Raw genomic sequence first — 24,510 nt, 5'->3', positions numbered from 1 at the left:
CGCAATAGACATTCATGTAACGACGCTGAGCTGTGGGTTGCAGTTTAGTTGCATATTTGTTTTTGTGCTGTGTTTTTTAACAGAAGTAAGATTCAGGAGTAAGACTTGTCAGTTAATTTGCAATTTTTTTAGGCTGAAGATCCAGATTTCAGATGATTCAAAAGTCATTGAGAGGGATACAGACTCTGCCTATGACTTGCTCTATATTCTTGAATGCTTTTCATATTCAGTCACAAAAAGTAATATAACTAAACTAAAAATAAAGGGTTAAGAAGGCCCACAAAGAAAATCCTTGCACAAAACCAACAAGGATAATCAGAGGGTAAAGATTTGAGTGAATTTTGTTTTGATGTTCAGATATTAATTTGATTAAAAGATGTTCAGTTATTCAAAAGACGTTAGCAAAGGCAATATTTGTTCACATGACCCCACCCCACTTTCGTAATGTACATCTCACTTGCAGTCAAATTTTTTTTTTTTAGATCAGTAATATGTGTGTCCACTTACTACTCAAATCATTTTTTTTTTTAAGGCACAATCCTTTTAAAAACTGGGTTTGTCTTGCTGTCTCAGATCTGACAAAGCTTTCACATGGCATAAAGCCACTTGGTCAAATACCAAATATTAACACCCTGATTGTTTGCTGGAATTTTTTGATGAATTAATTTCTTAAAAAGCCCCTAGTATATTTAAAAAATAAATTCACCCAAAAGAAAATTCACACTGTGCCAAGCCTGCTCATTATATTTAGTCAAGTTTTGACTAAATATTTTAACATCAAGGGGGAATCGAAACGAGGGTCGTGGTGTATGTGCGTGCGTGTGTGTGTCTGTGTGTGTCTGTGTGTGTGTGTAGAGCGATTCAGACTAAACTACTGGACCGATCTTTATAAAATTTGACATGAGAGTTCCTGGGTATGAAATCCCCGAACGTTTTTTTCATTTTTTTGATAAATGTCTTTGATGACGTCATATCCGGCTTTTCGTGAAAGTTGAGGCGGCACTGTCACGCCCTCATTTTTCAACCAAATTGGTTGAAATTTTGGTCAAGTAATCTTCGACGAAGCCCGGACTTCAGTATTGCATTTCAGCTTGGTGGCTTAAAAATTAATTAATGACTTTGGTCATTAAAAATCTGAAAATTGTAAAAAAAAAATTAAAATTTATAAAACGATCCAAATTTACGTTTTTCTTATTCTCCATCATTTGCTGATTCCAAAAACATATAAATATGTTATATTTGGATTAAAAACAAGCTCTGAAAATTAAATATATAAAAATTATTATCAAAATTAAATTGTCCAAATCAATTTAAAAACACTTTCATCTTATTCCTTGTCGGTTCCTGATTCCAAAAACATATAGATATGATATGTTTGAATTAAAAACACGCTCAGAAAGTTAAAACAAAGAGAGGTACAGAAAAGCGTGCTATCCTTCTTATCGCAACTACTATCCCGCTCTTCTTGTCAATGTCACTGCCTTTACCATGAGCGGTGGACTGACGATGTTACGAGTATACGGTCTTGCTGAAAAATTGCATTGCGTTCAGTTTCATTCTGTGAGTTCGACAGCTACTTGACTAAATATTGTATTTTCGCCTTACGCGACTTGTTTTTGATATGTGGCTGAGTGGAGGGATGTAAAAGCCTGGCCACGTCTGAGACGGTGAGCCCAAGTGTTTTCACGGGAAGGAATGTGCCTTTGATCAACACTCTTTGAAAACATATGACATTGGTCTATAGGACAGTCACTGATTCAATGTTTCACTCTCATGTTGAAGAGAAGTTGAATCCACTCTGTGTCTGACGTGTCTGAAAACACCTCCGCATGGAGGGGTTTTGCAGCCAGGGCAGTAAAGATAAAGAGGGAAAATTTTCTCTGCTCGCGCGGCAGCAAGCAGGATGTCCCTGAACTGAATCTATCACTTTGTCTGCGAGAAAGAATTTCCTCCTAAGTGCTGATGATTTTTTGTGGTATAATGTTTTTATTGCATTATATTGCAAATGTACTTTTAATTTATGTCTCTGATTTTCACAAGCTGTTCTGTTGTTTTTGTTCCAGACATCAGTCTAAAACAAGCAAAAGGGGCAGAAGTGCCTGTCTACAAAAGGGAGAGCATGCAGCTCTATCACAATGTGGTATGTGTTCTCTCCCTTTCCAAGGCTGGGTACTGCTAGGAGGACTTCAGCCTTACTTTATTAATGATTGAGTGCGTGCGTGCATGCATGCATGCATGCTAGTGTGTGTGTTTGTGTGTCTTTAGGTTATCATACACATTTGGAATCCAACTATTGGGGATTTAAAGTGAAAGATTAACATTTTGGTGTTGTTTGTGGTGTTCATTTGTGCGACTTTAAAACAAATTACATTACGTACTAGCATGACAGGACATGCCAAGAATTAAGAAATCTCAAAGAGATTAAAAAACTTGAGTTGTATTGCATTGCATTGTATTGTATTGTGTTTGTGTTTTCCAGGTGCTTAAAAATGTGATAGAGACAGAACGAATGCATGTTGCGGAGATGACAGAAGTTTTACAAGACTACTTCAGGCCTATACAAGCCAAGGGAATGTAAGTCGATTTTAGTCATTTTCTATTTTTATTTTTTTATTTTTTTTATTTATTTGCGATAATTAGTGTGTGATCAGACATTATGTAGTGTGAATCATGAAGGACATTGGGATTGTGTGTTAAGTTTTGATGTGCTTGGATTAATTCATCAGTATGAGAAGCGTGCGTGTGTGTGTGAGTGTGTGAGTGTGTGTTGTTTCAGCCCATCCCCTTGCAGACTTGCAGTTGAATTAACCTGACCAATCACAGAATCTGTTTTATTCTTCACCCAACTTGAAAAAAGTGTGTGCTGTTTTCAGTTTTAAAGCCAGAAAAGGCTCAAATAGTAACTCTTGAATTGCTAAACATTCATTTTCAGCTGGTTACAAATACCTTCAAGTTTACAAGATTTTTTACTTTTGTGCATCTCCAATTTTAAGATTTTGTTTAAGCTTATAGGAAGGAGCTTATTAAAAACCCTTCTTGAAATGTGTTTACCACTTGTTTTTGTAGACCCCCTAGCAAGAGTGATACAACCAAACATCTTCAAGTATAGAGGTTTTTAGATTTTGTGCATAATCCTCCCCCCCCCCCCCCCCCCCCCCATTTGTTGTTGTTTGTTTGCTGTTTTAAAGCCAGCAGAGGCTCATATAGCCCCCTCATGAAATGCTGGTCAGTTACAAAAACCTTCAAGTTTACAAGATGTATATATTATGCATCTCCATAAAGCTTGTTTGTTCTAAAATTTACAAGTCAGGAGAGGCCACCTAAACCCTCCCTAAAATGCTAAAATTCATTTTCGGCTGGGGGGCGCTGCCCCCCTAGACCCCCCAGCAAGGGTGCTGCCCCTGCACCCCGCTGGAGCCTTAGCGGCCCCTGGACCCCGGCCTTCCAAAATGTTCAATCCTGGCAACATTTTCGGCTCCCACCCATGTAATTGCAATATCATATGAATTACTCATTATGTGGAAAACTATGTTAAGTGTTTCAGCTTGTTGCCAGCAAACTTGAAGCAGTGATGCTCAGAGAATGCTCTCTTAACACTTAGATTTTCATGCTGTTAGCAGTTTAGTATAAAAGTCTTGTTTGTGTTTCAGCCTATCGCCAGCAGATTTCTTGTTGTTGATTGGCAACCTGGAGGACATCATCACCTTTCAGCAGACGTTCCTGGCAGCGCTCGAAGACTGTGAAAAGTGAGTTCTCCGTCCGCTTTTCTTTGAATGATTGCTTGTTCTAGCCTTACAGAAACTTTAATTTAAAGAAACTTTAGTTTTACAGAAGCTTTTGTTTTACAGAAGCTTTAGCTTTACAGAAGCTTTAGCAGTCATTTTTTGGCAGCGCTGGAATATTGCGAAAAGTGAGTTCTCAGTCCAGTTTGCTTTGAATGCTTGCTTGTTCTAGCCTAATGGAGTCCTGAGCTCGAAAACACAGTCTGTCTGTCTGTCTGTCTGTCTGTCTGTCTCTCTCTCTCTCTCTCTCTCTCTCTCTCTCTCTCTCTCTCTCTCTCTCTCTCTCTCTTAATGTAATAATAACCATTGTCTAATTTTTTCAATCAAAAAACCTTTAGGTTATTTTGGATGATTTAATAACAACCTTTGGGTTATTTTGGATGATCTAATAACACTTTCTGGGTTATTTTTGATGATTTAATGACAACCTTTAGGTTATTTTTGATGATTTAATAACAACCTTTGGGTTATTTTTGCAGACTACCTCTAGTACAGCGGCGAGTTGGAGGTCTGTTCATGCAGTTTGCGCCGCGGTTAAAAGAGCTCTACCTTATCTACTGTGCCAATCACCCCAGGGCTGTCTCCGTTTTACAAAAACACAGGTAACGCAGACAGTTATAATTTTATTTGTTTGGTTGGTTGCTTGCTTATTTTTTTTAATTTATGGAAGTTATGATTTCTTGTTCATTGAATGTTGTATGGATGAAAGTTGTGCTTTTGTTTGGATTTATTGTGCCAATCCTTGTTAAGCTGCCTCCATTTTACAAAATGTGTGTGTGTGTGTGAGTGAGTGCGTACATGCATGTGTGTGTGTGTGTGTTTTGCAAGTTTTGATTTGTTTAAGTTTTGTTGAATGTTCATGGTATGGATGGAGCTTATTTTATGGTCTGATCAGCTTGCACATGTATCAGTATGCTGCTGCGGCACGGTTAGCCTAGTGGTAAGGCATCCGCCCCGTGATCGGGAGGTCGTGGGTTCGAACCCCGGCCGGGTCATACCTAAGACTTTAAAATTGGCAATCTAGTGGCTGCTCCGCCTGGCGTCTGGCATTATGGGGTTAGTGCTAGGACTGGTTGGTCCGGTGTCAGAATAATGTGACTGGGTGAGACATGAAGCCTGTGCTGCGACTTCTGTCTTGTGTGTGGCGCACGTTATATGTCAAAGCAGCACCGCCCTGATATGGCCCTTCGTGGTCGGCTGGGCGTTAAGCAAACAAACAAAAAGTATGCTGCTGCAATATTTGCAAGGTTAAGATATTATAAGATATCAACTGGCAAATTTTATTTTTCGCTTGACATTCGAGCATGTGATACTGTAACTTGTGGAGGTTACCTCACTGAGTGTTATTGCATGCATAAGGGGTTTATCACATGTTTCTTGAGTTGCTTCCCTTTCTTCATATGGGTTTGTTTCTGGCAGAACTCCTTTCTTCCCAGATTTTCTCTGATTTTCTCTGAATCTGTGTGAACATCTCTATTTGTTTAGAACATTGGCCACATGAATTGTTTTCATCTATCTTTGTACATCATTGAATTTATTTTTTGTGCCCCAACCCACCCCCACTGAAAAAAATGTGTGAATTCAATGTGAATCGAAGATGATTTCATTACCAGGGTTATACGTTAATGTAAAGATTCTGTGTACCTTGGAGTTAGTCGAGTCTTTTTCTACTTTTTTTTGTCTGTTACTTTTTTTCTCCTTCATTCGCTTACACATGCACATGTACATGTGCGTGTGTGTGTGTGTCTGTGTGTGTGTGTGAATGTATGTGTTGGTGCGTGCTTAGTGCGTATGTGCATGTATGCTACGTAAAAGGGACAAAATAGAAAAGGAGATGAAGGTTGTGTACATGCACACACAAAAGCTGGCATTTTGTGCTTTTTGAGATACATGCCTGTGATATTGAGGTTGCCTCTCTAGTTTTATTGCATGCATTAGGGGGTTTATCAATGTGTACTTCCTGAGTTGCTTCCCTTTTCTCGTACAGCAGTACCTGCGATGTGTGGACCCTCTGATGAGGGGACACCTCCTTTAAAAGGACATTCTGTTGCCCCTTTTTCCCTTATCTCTACCGAAGTTAACCTGTCATGACAGGCCACCTGCCATGTAGGGACACTTTGGGCTGGTCCCAAGGGTGTCCTTTCATCGCAGGTACCACTGTATGTCTTTTGACAAGGAAAGAAACCAGTTCCATCTTTGATGGTTTTATTGACCATCCTGAGCTACCAGGACCAGATGGTCAGCCCATTATGGCCTTACTGCAGTAAACAGTCCCTGTTGGTATGCTCACCTGGTCACCTGCCCACACTCTCAGGCCAGACTGACCCCTTGGTAGCTTTGGAGCAGTCATTTTTCTTGTCATGCTCAAAAGTCACAGAAATCTGTGATCGGCTGAATTGTTTCAGATGAACCTCCCTTCGGGTTTCAAGCCTGAAGAGTTTGTGTTCCAGTAGTTTAGATCAACATTGATGGAACAGTGTGTGTCATTCACAAAGCAAAGAGAAAAAACACCTCAAAAAGATCTGAGAGACAATACAACATGCAAATGCATCTGACATGTGCAACAAGAGTATTGGTGAGAGTAAAGCGGAACCAATCTTGCTGCACCTGGGAGAATGATTAAGCATTGACATGAACAAGCGACTTTTATCCTCATAAAGGATGATCCCCGCTAGCTCATAAGTTCACAAAAAAACCATTAACTAATTGTTTAGATTAGTGTTGGACGCTTGGGGAACACTATCCTTAAGAGATCTGGGAGTCCCACACATTGCCTGTTTGTGTGTACCTCGTTGGCAATCTTAAGCACTAGGAAATTGATGTTTGTTGAATCTGCCATCTAAGTTCCATAGTAAACTTTAACACTGTTTCCGTTTCTGCATCACTATCTTTCCCTGCCTGCAGTTCCTGTTTATGTAAGCTTCCTAATCTGAGAACCGTCAGTGTGTTTTACAGCTCAGCTAGGGGCAAAGGAGACAGCCAAGTAGAGCTAGTTTACAGTGGAAAACCTCTTCTATCACCCTTCATTTAAGACTTCTCCCTTCTAAGACTCCTCTTTCTCATATTTTCTGTTCACAACCTTTGTCAATTTATCCCCATTTTTAAGACTCTCTCTCTCTTTCTCTCTCTCTCTCTCTCTCTCTCTCTCTCTCTCTCTCTCTCTCTCTCTCTCTCTCTCTCTCTCTTTTATCTGCTGTGCCAGTTCCACTCTCTCTCTTTCTCTCTCTTTCTCTCTCTCTTTTATTTGCTGTGCCAGTTCCTCTCTCTCTCTCTTTCTCTCTCTCTCTCTCTCTCTCTCTCTCTTTTATCTGCTGTGCCAGTTCCACTCTCTCTCTCTTTTTCTCACTCTCTCTCTTTCTCTCTCTCTCTCTCTCTCTCTCTAGCGTCTCTATGGAATTCCATACCCCTACACCTCCGAAATGCCTCTTCTGTGAAAACGTTTAGGCGCCAGTTTCATTCCCGCTTAATGGGGAAATAGAACACTTTTCATGTCTGATATTTTAGTGCTTTTTATATTTAGTCAAGTTTTGACTAAATATTTTAACATCGAGGGGGAATCGAAACGAGGGTCGTGGTGTATGTGCGTGTGTGCGTGTGTGTGTGTGTGTGTGTGTGTGTAGAGCGATTCAGACTAAACTACTGGACCGATCTTTATGAAATTTAACATGAGAGTTCCTGGGTATGAAATCCCCATACGTTTTTTTCATTTTTTGGATAAATGTCTTTGATGACGTCATATCCGGCTTTTCGTGAAAGTTGAGGCGGCACTGTCACGCCCTCATTTTTCAACCAAATTGGTTGAAATTTTGGTCAAGTAATCTTCGACGAAGCCCGGGGTTCGGTATTGCATTTCAGCTTGGTGGCTTAAAAATTAATTAATGACTCTGGTCATTAAAAATCTGAAAATTGTAAAAAAAAATAAACATTTATAAAACGATCCAAATTTACGTTTATCTTATTCTCCATCATTTGCTGATTCCAAAAACATATAAATATGTTATATTTGGATTAAAAACAAGCTCTGAAAATTAAATATATAAAAATTATTATCAAAATTAAATTGTCCAAATCAATTTAAAAACACTTTCATCTTATTCCTTGTCGGTTCCTGATTCCAAAAACATATAGATATGATATGGTTGGATTAAAAACACGCTCAGAAAGTTAAAACAAAGAGAGGTACAGAAAAGCGTGCTATCCTTCTTAGCGCAACTACTACCCCGCTCTTCTTGTCAATTTCACTGCCTTTGACATGAGCGGTGGACTGACGATGCTACGAGTATACGGTCTTGCTGAAAAATGGCATTGCGTTCACTTTCATTCTGTGAGTTCGACAGCTACTTGACTAAATATTGTATTTTCGCCTTACGCGACTTGTTACATTTAGTCAAGTTATGTTTGTATTTTGATTTGTTCTTTATGTGTATGTATTGATAATGATATACATGCGAATGATTGGGACAATTCCTCCCCACATTTGTTTTCTCCCTTTTGTTATTAGTTGTTTTGGATGTTTATATGCAATGCATTATTGCAACTATGCTGCAATTTCCACCCTATATTGTTTTTTCCCATTTTTGAATGTGTATACAAAACCATAACCCCTTTCTTATTACTATTTACATTATGTACGTCTGTAAGTAACAATAACCTTGTCAATTTTACTATCTATATTATGTGCGTCTGTATTAAGTGTTTGTATAAGGGACAGGTTGTAAGATTAGGCTTTGCCTAAAACCTCTATCCTTTGGTAATAAAGTTCAGTTTCAGTTTCAGTTTCAGTTTCTCTCTCTCTTTTATCTGTTGTGCCAGTTCCATTCTCTCTCTTTCTCTCTCTCTCTCTCTCTCTCTCTCTCTCTCTCTCTCTCTCTCTTTTATCTGCTGTGCCAGTTCCACTCTCTCTCTCTCTTTTTCTCACTCTCTCTCTTTCTCTCTCTCTTTTATTTGCTGTGCCAGTTCCTCTCTCTCTCTCTCTCTCTCTCTCTCTCTCTCTCTCTCTCTCTCTCTCTCTCTCTCTCTCTCTCTCTCTCTCGCTCTCCTTGTCTTTCTCAGATTGTTACATGTAAGGGTAGAGCTACTGTACAGTGGAAACCCCCTTCTGAGTTCCCCAATTTAAGACTTTCCCTCTTCAAAGTTCCCCAATTTAAGACTTTCTTCCTTCTGAGACTCTGCTTTCTCAGACTTTCTGTTCACAACCTCTGTAAATGTATCCCCATTTTTAAGTCTCTGTCTCTCTCTCTCTCTCCCGCACTCTCATGCAGCTCTAGTCCCACCTAAAGCTTGTGAAAAAAGCGGGGTACTGTGTGGGTGTATCCAAGTGGAATCATGGGGGGATTGAAGTGGTCTGTGGCTGTATTTTTAAGTGTTTCTTGTATAGAATATAGTCAATGTTTGTAAAGATTTTTGTCAAGCAGTATGTAAGAAATGTTAAGTCCTTTGTACTGGAAACTTGCATTCTCCCAGTAAGGTAATATATTGTACTACGTTGCAAGCCCCTGGAGCAATTTTTTGATTTGTGCTTTTGTGAACAAGAAACAATTAACAAGTGGCTCTATCCCATCTACCCCCCTTTCCCTGTCGCGATATAACCTTTGTGGTTGAAAACGACGTGAAACACCAAATAAAAAAAGAAATAAAGATGTGGCTGTATTTGTGTGTGTTACGCACTGATCTACCTGGAAATCACACCTTTGAGTGTCTGCAGCTAGATATTATCTTCATTGATGTCACTGGTTTTCAAACAACAACAAAAAAGAAGAAAAAAAACCCAAAGCTATACACAAGTTTATTTTTTACATTTAGTCAAGTTATAACTAAATGTTTTAACATCGAGGGGGGAATCGAGACGAGGGTCGTGGTGTATGTGCGTGTGTGTGTGTGTGTGTGTGTGTGTGTGTGTGTGTGTGTGTGTGTGTGTAGAGCGATTCAGACTAAACTACTGGACCGATCTTTATGAAATTTGACATGAGAGTTCCTGGGTATGAAATCCCCGAACGTTTTTTTCATTTTTTTGATAAATGTCTTGATATCCGGCTTTTCGTGAAAGTTGAGGCGGCACTGTCATGCCCTCATTTTTCAACCAAATTGGTTGAAATTTTGGTCAAGTAATCTTCGACGAAGCCCGGACTTTGGTATTGCATTTCAGCTTGGTGGCTTAAAAATTAATTAATGACTTTGGTCATTAAAAATCGGAAAATTGTAAAAAAAATAAAAATTTATAAAACGATCCAAATTTACGTTCATCTTATTTTCCATCATTTTCTGATTCCAAAAACATATAAATATGTTATATTTGGATTAAAAACAAGCTCTGAAAATTAAATATATAAAAATTATTATCAAAATTAAATTGTCGAAATCAATTTAAAAACACTTTCATCTTATTCCTTGTCGGTTCCTGATTCCAAAAACATATAGATATGATATGTTTGGATTAAAAACACGCTCAGAAAGTTAAAACAAAGAGAGGTACAGAAAAGCGTGCTATCCTTCTTAGCGCAACTACTACCCCGCTCTTCTTGTCAATTTCACTGCCTTTGCCATGAGCGGTGGACTGACGATGCTACGAGTATACGGTCTTGCTGAAAAATGGCATTGCGTTCAGTTTCATTCTGTGAGTTCGACAGCTACTTGACTAAATGTTGTATTTTCGCCTTACGCTCAGAAAGTTAAAACAAAGAGAGGTACAGAAAAGCGTGCTATTCTTCTTAGCGCAACTACTACCCCGCTCTTCTTGTCAATTTCACTGCCTTTGCCATGAGCGGTGGACTGACGATGCTACGAGTATACGGTCTTGCTGAAAAATGGCATTGCGTTCAGTTTCATTCTGTGAGTTCGACAGCTACTTGACTAAATGTTGTATTTTCGCCTTACGCGACTTGTTAGTTTTACAGGAACGTGGCTTTTTATTGGCCAGAAACCATGTGAGAATTGTGTCCCGTCGATGCCGGAGAAGAGTAATACATGTACTTTTCTCATCAAGTCTGCAGAATCAAGTTTTGTCATTTGTAATACATGTAATGTACTTTATTATTTTTTTTAAGGATCAGAAAAGGTTCTACGGTTAGAGGAAAAAACCAGGGTTAATCGGGGAATCAGAAACATTTTTTTCTTGTTCGTGTTTTTTCGTTGCTGTGCAACAGGTAGCAATGTGGCCACACCTGTCTTGCATCAGGTAACTGCAAGGTGAACCATCTGCTGGCCTAGATCAGGCGCCTGCATCACGCTTGCATAGTGTGTTTCACAGGCAGAAGACAGTGGTATTCTGGATTTACATTTCAACTATTGACTTATAAAGTGGAATCCCCTTGTATGGCATTATGCTTGCATTGTGTCACTATCACAAGCAGTAGACGGTGGTTTTCTGGATTTGCATTCCAACTACACTGTATTGACTTATATAGCTATTCTGATGAACACGTGGGGGAATTCGGGGGCTGTGATTGGATGGTCTCTTCCGATCATCAAAGCATAATGCTACGGAAGTCGGCCATTTTACTCAATATCCAATAAGTATATTGTCAATAACAAAGACGCATGGTTCCAGTTTACCCATCTGTACCACACGATGTTTCAATCGACAACAGCATACACTGACAACTTAAAAATTCTTCTCGGGAATGTTTTTCAGCTTTACAAATGTCGATAGCATACCCTTTTCTGCTAACTTCCCGATGAAACAGGACTAAACCAATTATTTTCTGTCCCAAAACACCACAAAATGCCCAAAACACTCAGACCAGTCTTTGGTGTCATTAAAGGCAGATTTCCACTTTATTAGTGAGCAGCTGAAATGCAAATCTAGATCAGAATACCACTGTCTTCTGCTTGTGAAATACACTATGCAAGCATAATGCCATAAAAGGGGATTCCACTTTATTACCAGCTATTGTGTTTTCAGCGTAGCAATAGGGTCCGATATTTAGACGAGACAAGTATAATGCGACGAGTCGAAGACAAGTCGCATTATACTTGTTCGAGTCTAAATATCGGACCCTATTGCTACGCTGAAAACACAATAGCGATTATATAGCTGTTCTGACCTTGATTTGTTGTTCCAAACTTACAAAATGACAGTTTTTGAGTCGATGCGTTGATCTCAGGTTTTGATAGCAGACGCCGTTTCTTATGCGCATTAGTTTTGCGCAGGCGCCACACTGACTTTGGAAAAAAACCTTGATTTGACAACACAGCTGTTAAACAGCTTTTTATTAGTTCATTCGTATACAACAAAAAGAAGTTTGAGTTTTTTTCATTTTGAACAAGACTACTCATGAAGAAGACCAAAACACAACATCAACGGAAAACTAGAAACAACTGAAGAACTAGGATGCAACAAGGGGAGGAGAAGAGAACAGCTAATCCGTACAACGCGAGCAGACGGCAAGAAGTTTTCAGTTTGGGTGAATGGCATTTATACTTGTCTCGTCATGAAGCGAACTTTTCAACCTAAGTTATAAACGACTACATGAATGTTAGTGCCATGGGTTGTACATCAATACTTCAGGGGGGAAGTGGAGTATTTAGTGTGGAGTTACGAGATAAGAAAAGCCGAATGCGAAACTGAGTTTGTGTTAGTGGGCAACTGAGTTGACACAGGTACACAAAAACGGCTGTTCCGTTTTACTCCCCTGTTTGTACTACATCTTTCGACTTTGAGCATTTTGTGGTGTTTAGGGACAGAAAATAATTGGTTTAGTACTGTTTCATCGGGAAGTTAGCAGAAAAGGGTATGCTATCGACATTTGTATAGCTGAAAAACATTCCCAAGAAGAATTTCAAGTTGTCAGTGTATGCTGTTGTCGATAGAAACATCGCCGCGTGGTACAGATGGGTAAACCGGAACCATGCGTCTTTGTTATTGACAATATGCTTTTGGATATTGAGTAAAATGGCCGACTTCCGTAGCATTATGCTTTGATGATCGGAAGAGACCATCCAATCACAGCCCCCAAATTCCCCCACGTGTTCATCAGAATAGCTATATAGCCAGATGAGAGGGTACGGATATATCTGTACCCGGGAGACAATGAGTTGAAGACTGCCTATGCCAGAGAAAAACAGGTTTTGAAAAAGATTTTAAAAATTGAGTTAAATTTACAAACGTTATGGCCAGAAAATTTGAGAAAGCAGAGTCTTGAAAGGGGGAGGAAGTCTACATTGGGAAGAGGGGGGGTCCTTTAATGGGAGGTTGAAGGGAGGGGGGGGGGGGGGCTGTACCTTTAGTGTTTATGGTTGTGTGATTAGGGTACTTTTCCGGCTGAGGTGTTTCGCCTGCAGAAGGAAGCACATGGAAAGTACCTCGATCTTTGAGGCTTATGGTCTCACCTGTTTTTTCTTGCAGCTTTCTCCCCCAGTGAGCAGCCCCTTTACTCTTTATGCTTGACAGTTACTGATTTTTTTCTCTCTTTCTCTCTCGACTGCAATAAGCAGCCCTGTTCTTCTTTATGCCTTACTGTTACCGATTTTTTTCTGTCTCTCTCTCGACCTCAATAAGCAGCCCTGTTCCTCTTTATGCTTGACAGTTACCGATTTTTCTCTTGCCCCATAACAAAGGGAAGTAAGCGCTCTAAGTCTAAATATAGACCGCAGTATTCGAGGGTTATTCAGATTCAAGTCTCTTGGCACCTGAGACAATAGGAAGCGTGGAACAAGCAAGCGACTTTCATCCTTCTCTGGTTTTGTCTTGGGTGCCACTGGAGACGGGTTCCGCATAGCCCTCATTTATTGTAGTCTGTCTTTGGAGCGATTACGTACTTTTTTTCTCTCCATTTTCATTTACTTTATTATCCACTTGCTGTGAAATTCAGGGTTGCTTCCCCAAAGTAAAAAGCCCAAGTCGCGCTACCAAGGTGTGTATGTGTCGAGGTGTTACAAGATCAGCCACCAGCACTTCTGGCAGTTTGACTGAGGTCTTTTATGTGTCGAGGTGTTACAAGATCAGCCACCAGCACTTCTGGCAGTTTGACTGAGGTCTTTAATGTGTCACAGTGGTGACATGGGGGTGGGACATAGATACAGTCTGTGAGTCTGCACATAAATTTGACCTGTATCCATCTCCGCCTGGATAATCGAACCCGTGACCTGTGGATTATTGGCAGTCCAGTCAAACTTCGCTGCCAGGCCCTTTGTAATTGGATATTTCTTGTTAATAGAACTCTAATCTGCCTCACTTGGTTGTGTTGTTGTTTGTACAGTAGAATGCCCCTGTTAAGACCCCCTAATTTAAGACTTCCTCCCTTTTAAGGCCTTGTTTTTCTGTTCATAGCGCCTGTGCATTTATTTACCTCGCTTTTAAGACTCCCTCCTTTTTAAAACCTGATTTTTTGAGACTTTTGTAGGTCAGAAAAGGGGGGTTCTACCGGACCACAGAAGTCAGACACACAAGTCTTTATCATTTTATCATGTTTTCTGCTGGTGTTTCTTTGAGGGCGGGAGGGGTGGGTACAGGTACGTTAATTGTTCCTAGAATTCTGTGTACAGTGGAATCTCCCCTTTAAGACCTCAACAAATCTGAGAAAATGAGGTCTTGAGAGGGAGGGAGTCTTAAAATGGGGGTAAATTAGCATATATATTTCTTCTTCTGCGTTCGGGGGCTGAAACTCCCATGTACACTTGTGGGTTTTTTGAACGAGTGGAATTTTACGTGTATGACCATTTTTTACCCCGCCATTTAGGCAGCCATACGCCGTTTTCGGAGGAAGCATGCTGGGTATTTTCGTGTTTCTATAACCCACCGAACTCTGACATGGATTACAGGATCTTTTTCGTGCGCACTTGGTCTTGTGCTTGCGTGTACACACGGGGGTGTTCGGACACCGAGGAGAGTCTGCACACAAAGTTGACTCTGAGAAATAAATCTCTCGCCGAACGTGGGGACGAACTCATGCTGACAGCGGCCAACTGGATACAAATCCAGCGCGATACCGACTGAGCTACATCCCTGCCCTCATTAGCAGATATTATGAACATACTATCTGAAAAAGCAGGGTCTTAAAAGGCAGGAAGTCTTAAATTGGGGGGGGGGGGGGGGGGGGGGGTGTCTTAGAATAGGGGTTCCACTGAATTGCAAAGTAGTTTTGCACCCAGAGAAACCTTTTTGTGTGCCCTGCTTCCATTTCCTGTGGGGATCGATGTACATAGCTGTTTGTAGGATATATATATTCTGCGTTGTCTGATGTACATAGCTGTTTGTAGGATATATATTCTGCGTTGTCTGAAGTGGTTGTGCCACCATTCTTCTTTTATGACAGTTTGAGTGTTGGGTGGTATTGCCTACACTTTCTGAAGTAGATTTTTACTGCTTCTGGTGTTCTTGATGTTCCGTTTCTTGCCTAGACTAGAGTTCGGTTGGGTTCCATTGCTCAGAAATGTTTTTCTGTTTGGGTTGAAATCCAAAACCAGATTTTTTTCAGGACCTCTGAGAAAATTGGGGCTTTAAAAAAAAAGAGGGAGTCTTTAAATGGGGGTAAATTAACAGTTGCTGTGAACATACAATCTGAGAAAACAGGGTCTTTAAGAGTAAGGGAGTCTTAAAAAAGAGGGTGGGGGGGGAGGTGCCGCTGTACCTGAACTGAGTGGACTCGCTGGGCAGCCAGCCACCTGCTGAATGTCACATGCAGGTGGATAACAGTAACATCTTGGAAGTCCCACACGCTGCCAATCTAACTCATTCGATCGCTGTTGTAAATGGTTTCTTTCAGGAAAAGTGTCAGAATTAATGGAAGACACTTCAGTTCTGTACTGTTCGATCTCTTGAGCGGGAGAATCGCGTGTGTGTGTAAGGGGGAGGGGGGGGGGGGTACAGGAGCTGAAGCTATTATTGAACACACGTATGAATGAGGAAGTGTTAAGAGGAAAAGGCAGGTAAACTTCTGCGATTGAGGAGAAAAAAAAAAGGGTGGAGTGTGGTGGTGGTGGTGATTGAAATGATCGTTAATGAGCTGGAATGGCCTCTTAACCTTACCGCTTGCGGTGGCGAGCATTAGTCAGTCAGTGAGGGGCCAATTTGCAGCGATTGTCTTGGCACATTGCCTCACACACACACGCTCTCTACCTGCAACCTAGTTCTTCTCTCTCTCTGTCTCTCTCTGTCTCTCTCTCTCTCTCTGTCTCTCTCCCTCTCTCTCTCCCTCTCTCTCTCTCCCTCTCTCTCTGTGTCTCTCTCTCTCTCCCTCTCTCTCTGTGTCTCTGTCTCTGTCTCTGTCTCTCTCCTGTCTGCTTCTCTGTCTCTCTTTCTCTTCCTCTCTACCCTACACACACTCCCACACACACACACTCATAAACACACACACACACTGACAGACACACACTGACAGACACACACACACACACACACACACACACATACACACTCCCACACACACACACTCATAAACACACACACTGACAGACACACACACTGACAGACAGACACACACACACACACACACACTCCCACACACACACACTCCCACACACACACACTCATAAACACACACACACACACACACACACACACACACACACACACACACACACACACACACTCTCTCTCTCTCTCTCTCTATCTCTCTTTTACCTGGCGCCCTTCTTCTGCCTCTGTGGCTGGCGTGCTTACTGTTGCCCAGTCCCCATTGGTTAGGCAAGCCTGGCATCACAGGCGCCTAAGACTATGTGCCGGTTTCCTTCCTCAACCCTTGACATCTCTGCATTTACTCACATGACAGAAACTATGTGTGTGTGTGTGTGTGTGTGTGTGTGTGTGTGTGTGTGTGTGTGTGTGTGTGTGTGTGTGTGTGTGTGTGTGTGTGTGTGTGTGTGTGTCAATACCTAGGTTTGCTTCAGGCTTAGTTCAGCTCGTGATCTTGAAACTGTAGAAAAAAGGGAAAAAAGTATATGTTGTACTGTACATAAAAAAGGAATATTCCAGCTAAGCGCATGCCTAAACATGCACACAGCTTTTCACCTACACTCTGAAAGCTACATCACTAAAAGGTTAACAAAGGTGGACAAAATAACATTCTTGACTTTTCAACCATTGCAATCTGAAAAAGAAAACGTTTCAATTTTCACATCACGGAACCTGATTGAAATTGATTCTGCATCAAGTGCCTGTGGTACCAGACTCTAAACAGAAGAGGCAGGGTAGTAGTTGTACAGGTAGCATCCAGGAAGCAAAGCAGGTGAACTTGTCAGGAAGAGATGCAGCTAGGCTCCACACACCAGCCGCTGTTTTGTTTGGTTAAACAGATCAAACTGCTGTAGTCTGTGCAAGCCTTGCTTCATTGCTTCATCCTTCTGTCTCTCTCAGTTCTTATGATCTTTCTCTGTGCGGGCAATTAGTCCTCATTCTTCTGTCGCTCTGCAGTTCTAGAGACTTTCTCTGCCCTTGCACTGCTTATAGTTATAACTTAATTCTCTGTCTCCGTTTGCGATTTTCTACAAAACGTTCGCATTCTACAGAACTTTTGAATTTTACAGAACTTTCGCATTCTACAGAAGCTTCGGATTCTAGACAACTTCCACATTCTACAAAACTTATTACAATTCTGTGTTCCACGACAGGCAGTGAATCTCTCTCTCTCTCTGTCTGTGCAGAGTCCTGCCAAAGTCGTAGCTATACAAGCTTTGTTTTGGGGGATCTTCCCCTACTTCTGTGTTTAGTGGCCTTTTGGCTTCAGGTCCTGGTGCTAAAAGAGACCAGAATGGTGCTGGAATGTTAAGTGCCGGGTGACTGCTGCTGCCGGAATCTCATTCATGGAATTTGTGGCGTGTTTTCAAGTTTAGAAGTTTTACGTGGTGCAGTGTCTTGTGCATTCCCCTGGTGCTATTGTGAGAGTGTTAACACAAATTCGCTGTATTTTGTTCGATTTAGGGATCATTTTGAGTGGAGAACTTGGCTTGGTGTTGTAAGCATAAGGGAATTGATATTTTGTGTGTTTGGATAGATCCTGTGACATACATTTTGGTTAGCTACAAATACACTGTGTGTGTGTGTGTGTGCGCGCGTGCGAGCGCATGCTTCCACTTGTGTGTGTGTGTGTGTGTGTGTGTGTGTGTGCGAGCGCATGCTTCCACTTGAATGCAAGAGTGTGTGTTTCTCAGGAGCAGGAGACCAGGCATGAAGGATTGGGGTGGAGTGTAGAGAGAGAGGAAGTAAATGCCAGGCAGCAAGTCTTTGAAGCATTGTTGCCTCTGAAAAAGAAGAAGAAATATTTGAAGCAGTGCCGCTAGAGAACACATGTGTGGATGATGTTACAAGACAGTGTGAGTAATAAGCCAGAGTTTTTCAGGCAACAGGTGCTCATGTCAGTCATTGCGCTGTAAACTGGTTGTCTACGTTGCTAGTCATCTGGTGAACAATGATCATGCTAGGTGTTTCGTAAACCACTACAGTGGAGTTTAGCTTTTGTGGACAGCATTTTAAAGTGACTGAAACATTCTTCATGATCATTTCAGTGCATTGGGATTGCTCGTTTAGGATAGAACACTGGATCTGTTGGGTCTGAATATTGGATTATCGGATCGACACAACACCGGATTAAAGGTTTACAATAGAATCCTGGATCTGGGTCTGAATATTGGATTGCTGGATGATACAGAACACTGGATTACTGGTTTACAATAGAATACTGGATCTCTGGGTCTTAATATTGGATTGCTGGATAATACAGAACACTGGATTACTAGTTTAGGATAGAACGCTGGATCTGCGAGTCTGTATATTGGATTGCTGATTCAGGACACTGAGATACTTGCTTACAATAGAACAGGCAAGATCTGCAAGTGTGAAATTTGGATTCAGTGCTGGATCAGAACACTGGATTGGTGTGTCCGAGAAGTGGATCAGTTTAGATGGGGCGTGGACGGCAGGTGTCTATGTTGCTAGGCAACCAGAGGATGTGCACGCCCTGTCTGGTGTGTCTGTGTGCTGAACGACTTCGCACCACTAGCAGGTACTGGACACCATGTTGTCTGAGGCTTGAATAATGTACAAGTAGTTGTCTGAAAAAGACCTGCTTTTGAGTTGATTTGCAGGCTTATGTGTGTGTGTGTGTGTGTGTGTGTGTGTGTGTGTGTGTGTGTGTGTGTGTGTGTGTGTGTGTGTGTGTGCGTGCATGCATGCATGCATGCTTGCGTGCATGCATGCGTGCGTGTGTCAATGTGTGTGTGTGTGTGTGTGTGTGTGTGTGTGATTTCATGCATGCATGCATGTGTGTGTGTGTGCGCTCGCGCTTGAACACTCACTTGCATGTGAGTGTTGGTTTGTTTGTGCTTGCGGAAGCGTGAACAAGCCAATGGTTATTTGTATGTGAATTTTGATTGTTGGGACAGCCCATTTTTTCCTAAAAAAAGCCTTTGGGGTGATGTTTTATTGATCCACACAGTTAACAAACTTCGTTCAGTTCTACCCTGTCGGGTGCAGCTGGTATATCTTGACATCTGCTTGTTGCTCTGCTCAGGCAAAAACGACCAGAACAGTTGAGACAGTTATTCTGAGCCTGAGTATGCTCCTCAGCTGCTGGCTGCAATTTCCGCACAGTTTAGAGGGATAAGAAACTTGAATATAAGCCGCAGTTTTGTTGTTGAAAGTATGAGAAGTTTGGGGGGTAGGGTGGGATAGGGTGAGAAGGGGGCCGGGGTACTAGAATTTGAATGAAACATTGGTTGGTTTCTTCTGAAACTTCGTTTAGCACAGACTACAGTGCTTTCCTACAGTTAAGTTTAAATTTCAAGATAAAAACTTGTGAATCATCTTGTAAACTCTCTCTGAGAAGGAAGATGGTTTTAACCTTGTTAGACTTACAGTTGTACATGTTATGTGGGCCACAGCCTTCTGCACCCTGTGTTTGCCAGTACTGTTCACATCACAGCTGACATCTTATTTACTGCATGCGGGTCTCCATGTGTTGTACATGTAAAGCTTGAACTTTATAGTGGAAATTTTCTTACCTGTGTGTTTTCAGGTGTTTTACATGTACAACTGACGGTATGTTAGTGTTACCTGTGTGTTTGCAGGTGTTTTACCTGCACAGTTGACGATTTGCTACCTGTGTGTTTTTCGTGTACAACTGACAGTGTGTTACCTGTGAAGTGTTTGAAGGTTTCTTACCTGCACAGTGGACAATTCGCTATCTGTGTGTTTTGGGATGTTTTACCTGCACACCTGATGATTCACTCATAATGTGTCTTGATGTGTTTTACCTGGACAGCTAACGGTTTTCTACCTGTGTGTTTCAGGGAAGAGTTGCGGCAGTGTGTGGAGAGCCTGGGCAGCTCGGAGCCAGGTGTCAACCAGAACCTGACCACCTACCTGTCCAAACCCTTCACCCGCCTCGACCGCTACCCCAGTCTACTCAAAGAGCTGGAGCGCCACATAGAGGTAACGCCCGGTCATTTTGCTTTTTAATTTAGATTTTTTGTTGTTGTATGCATTTGTTAATTTTCTATAATTTGCACCAACACATCTCTTCTTCATTCATAGGCTGGACCTCCCATGGTTGTTGTGACCGTTTTTACACCGCCATTTAGCCACATGCTGCTTTCGGGGGATACTTGCTTGGTATTTTCGTGTTTCCATGCGCACTTGGTCTTGTGGTTGCGTGTACACTGGAGTGGGGATTGGTGTGAAGAGAGCTGGGGGGGGGGGGGGGGGGGTAGGGGGGGGGGGGGGGGATAGAGTCAGGATACAACTGTATCCATTGTGCTCAAAGATCTCTAGTTACACTTAAAATGTAAGTACTTCTTAAGTGCTGACAGATGTCCAAGTGGCTGGGATTAGGAGAAAACTGGTACTTTCGCTTATCATCTTGAAAACAAATTAAAATCTTGTAGAAGCTGAAGGGCAAGTTTACGTTGGCAGTAGTTTGAGTTTGTTACAAGCAGAAAGGATCACAAGTGGAGAATATCTTAGACGTGTTAAAAGCAGAAAGGGTCATTCATGGAAAACTGTGCAAATTTGTTTGTGTGTTATGGGAAAGTATATGGAGTTAAGTGACAGCAGCTGTTGGAGCTGGCTTGCGTGACATAGCTCAGCGTTTCTGCCTCTCAATCTCATGCAGGTATTTTATGAATAAGTCACAAGTCAGCTTTGATCCACCCTCACAGAAGCGTGATTTTTCTGAATTTGTGCCAGTCTATCCAGCTTTAAATGGGTTGTACCTGACCCGTCATAGGGGAAGGCTTTGTAGAGAGAAAAGAATGCCAGAGAGAGATGAGCTCCGGCACCACCCCTGTAAAGCTGCTTCTGAGAGTTAGTGAAGAGTCTGACGTCTTTCCCCAACGAGTGAAGATTTCTTGACAATTTGGATGAAAGTCGCTTGTTCATTTCAATGCTTGTTATTCTCTCAGGTGCCAGGAGATAAGGTTCCGTACAACTCTCGCTTACTCTATTACACATGTCGTATGCATAAAGAGCGATTACTTCCCTTTGGTTATTTGATTTCTTTCCCCAACAACCTTTGCTGTTTTGCGTTGCAGCCAAGAGTTTGCACATTGCAAGATCAAGTGTGGGGGGTGGATGTGATACTCTGATAGTACCAAGCAACATAGCTTCCAGTGTTGATGACCGTTGTCTGTTGGACTTAGTGACTTGTCACTCTGGTGATGATACCTGTGATGAATGTGATGGTGAATATGATATTGACGGTGATGAAGGTGGTCATTGACAGATCGATGATGAAAATGACAACGACGATGGTGATGATGACAACAATGGCAATGAAGTTGACTATGAAGACGAAATTCATGAAGATGATTGTGTCGAAGATGACTATGACGACAAAGATGATGATGATTCTGTTGAAGACGAGTACTATGAAGACAAAGGAGATGATTAAAATAGTGATGATGGTGATGATGACAAAAAGATGATGACGATCTGATGATGATGATGATGATTATGTCCGAGACGAGTACTATGAAGACAAAGATTATGATGACAGTAGTGATCATGACAAAGGTGACGATGATAACAATGATGATGATGATGATGATTTGCGCTGTTGCAGGAAAGTCATCCAGACAGAGGAGACACTCAGCGAGCCATAGCTGTGTACAGAGATATCGCAGTGAGTTGAGTCTAGTACAACATCTTTTTCCTGGCATTTTATCCGACTTCAGGCAATTTCCATGTGTAATCCAAGTTCTGCTTTAAAAGAAAGCAGGAAAAATTAGAAGCAGTTTATGGTATTGTAATAGCTAGAAATGAGAGTAACATTTTTGCTTATAAAATTCATGCTTGCACACGTCCCAACGGGGAAAGAATGTAGATAAAATATGAATGTCCTGTATCAAACAACAAGAATGTTAGGTTATTGGAATGTTTAATTATTGACAAAACAAAATGTTACATTTACAGTACGTCGACCCACTGGTCTTTTAAGTGGACAGATAGACAGACAAACACTTATGATGGGTGGCCGAGTGGTAACGCACTTGCGCTCGGAAGCGAGAGGTTGCGTGTTCAGGCCTGGGTCAGGCCGCAACGTGCGCCACACACAAGACAGAAGTCGCAGCACAGGCTTCATGTCTCACCCAGTCACATTATTTTGACACCGGACCAACCAGTCCTAGCACTAACCCCATAATGCCAGACGCCAGGCGGAGCAGCCACTAGATTGCCAATTTTAAAGTGTCGGGTATGACCCGGCCGGGGTTCGAACCCACGACCTCCCGATTACGGGGCGGACGCCTTACCACTAGGCCAACCGTGCCAGTTTTTGACTGTTGTGAGTACCTTGATGATTGTGTCATGATGATGGAATGGCTACCTGTGTGTGTTTCAGAATTCATGTCTGGAAATCCGCAAGGTGAAAGAAATGGAATATGAAATCCTCACAAGTAATATCAGGAACTGGGAAGGGGAGGTAAGTGTTGACATCGGGGAGGTTACTCTCAGCGTCTGCTGTCAGTGTTAAGACATAGATGAAAACTTTTTAGTTGCCTGTACTTTGGTGATGACTTTTTCTTGTTGTTGTTAGCCCGTTGGACTTTTTTGCATATTGTTTTATTGCTATTGGCCTTTTTCGTTAATTTCACTGCCTTTTGCACGAGCGGCGGACTATGGTCATTGTGAAAAAATGCAATGCGTTCAGTTTCATTCTGTGAATTCCACAGCTTGACTAAATGTAGTAATTTCGCCTTGCGTGACTTGTTTCTTGTTCTTGTTCTTCTTGATTCATGTGGACGAAGTCCAGAAATTACTCTGTCGGGTTTATTTGGGTTGTGAAATAGTGAATACTCTTGCTTTTATTGAGTCAAACTTTACCATGTGACATATTAGACGGTGATACCTGAGCAAGTTTTTTTTCCTGAAACATGTGGACTTCTTCTTCTTCTTCTTCGTTCGTGGGCTGAAACTCCCACGTACACTCGTGTTTTTTGCACGAGTGGAATTTTACGTGTATGACGGTTTTTACCCCGCCATTTAGGCAGCCATACGCCGTTTTCGGAGGAAGCATGCTGGGTATTTTCGTGTTTCTATAACCCACCGAACTCGGACATGGATTACAGGATCTTTTTCGTGCGCACTTGGTCTTGTGCTTGCGTGTTCACACAGGGGGGTGTTCGGACACCGAGGAGAGTCTGCACACAAATTTGACTCTGACTCTGAGAAATAAATCTCTCGCCGAACGTGGGGACGAACTCACACTGACAGCGGCCAACTGGATACAAATCCAGCGCGCTACCGACTGAGCTACATCCCCGCCCAAAACATGTGGATAAGGAGTACATGTGGAAAGTTTGCCTCAATAAAAGCAAGAGTATTCACTCTTTTACAACCTTTACAAGCTTGATAGAGTAATATATGGAGTTTGTAAAGCTTGACAGAGTAATATATGGAGTTCGTAAAGCTTGACAGAGTAATATATGGAGTTCGTATAGCTTGACAGAGTAATATATGGAGTTCGTAAAGCTTGACAGAGTAATATATGGAGTTCGTAAAGCTTGACAGAGTAATATATGGAGTTCGTAAAGCTTGATAGAGTAATATATGGAGTTCGTAAAGCTTGATAGAGTAATATATGGAGTTCGTAAAGCTTGACAGAGTAATATATGGAGTTCGTAAAGCTTGACAGAGTAATATATGGAGTTCGTAAAGCTTGATAGAGTAATATATGGAGTTCGTAAAGCTTGATAGAGTAATATATGGAGTTCGTAAAGCTTGATAGAGTAATATATGGAGTTCGTAAAGCTTGATAGAGTAATATATGGAGTTCGTAAAGCTTGATAGAGTAATATATGGAGTTCGTAAAGCTTGATAGAGTAATATATGGAGTTCGTAAAGCTTGATAGAGTAATATATGGAGTTCGTAAAGTTTGATAGAGTAATATATGGAGTTCGTAAAGCTTGATAGAGTAATATATGGAGTTCGTATAGCTTGATAGAGTAATATATGGAGTTCGTAAAGCTTGATAGAGTAATATATGGAGTTCGTAAAGCTTGATAGAGTAATATATGGAGTTCGTAAAGCTTGATAGAGTAATATATGGAGTTCGTAAAGCTTGATAGAGTAATATATAGAGTTCGTAAAGCTTGATAGAGTAATATATGGAGTTCGTAAAGCTTGATAGAGTAATGTATGGAGTTCGTAAAGCTTGATAGAGTGATATATGGAGTTCGTAAAGCTTGATACAGTAATATATGGAGTTCGTAAAGCTTGATACAGTAATATATGGAGTTCGTATAGCTTGATAGAGTAATATATGGAGTTTGTAAAGCTTGATAGAGTAATATATGGAGTTC

General features: G+C 41.4%; 1 protein-coding gene and 1 long non-coding RNA gene across 7 annotated transcripts in view; both read left to right on the top strand.

Annotated features, from left to right (window-relative positions):
* Nucleotides 1–24,510, top strand: part of LOC138945457 (uncharacterized) — a 350,740-nt gene that overhangs the window by 230,720 nt on the left and 95,510 nt on the right. The window lies entirely within an intron of this gene.
* LOC138945450 (rho guanine nucleotide exchange factor 7-like) overlaps nt 1–24,510 on the top strand; it is an 88,935-nt gene that overhangs the window by 33,680 nt on the left and 30,745 nt on the right. For all 6 annotated transcript variants that reach the window (XM_070316877.1, XM_070316875.1, XM_070316876.1 and 3 more), the window contains exons 4-10: nt 2,064–2,140; nt 2,480–2,574; nt 3,651–3,746; nt 4,262–4,384; nt 20,004–20,145; nt 21,773–21,832; nt 22,550–22,630. In XM_070316877.1, the coding sequence (XP_070172978.1) occupies nt 2,064–2,140; nt 2,480–2,574; nt 3,651–3,746; nt 4,262–4,384; nt 20,004–20,145; nt 21,773–21,832; nt 22,550–22,630 (674 nt within the window). The remainder of the gene's footprint in view (nt 1–2,063; nt 2,141–2,479; nt 2,575–3,650; nt 3,747–4,261; nt 4,385–20,003; nt 20,146–21,772; nt 21,833–22,549; nt 22,631–24,510) is intronic.

Source organism: Littorina saxatilis, linkage group LG13 (genome assembly GCF_037325665.1).
Source record: "Littorina saxatilis isolate snail1 linkage group LG13, US_GU_Lsax_2.0, whole genome shotgun sequence".
NCBI classification, from domain to species: domain Eukaryota; kingdom Metazoa; phylum Mollusca; class Gastropoda; order Littorinimorpha; family Littorinidae; genus Littorina; species Littorina saxatilis.
The sequence above is the reverse complement of the archived record's forward strand: the minus strand, read 5'-3'. Positions and strand labels throughout refer to the sequence as shown.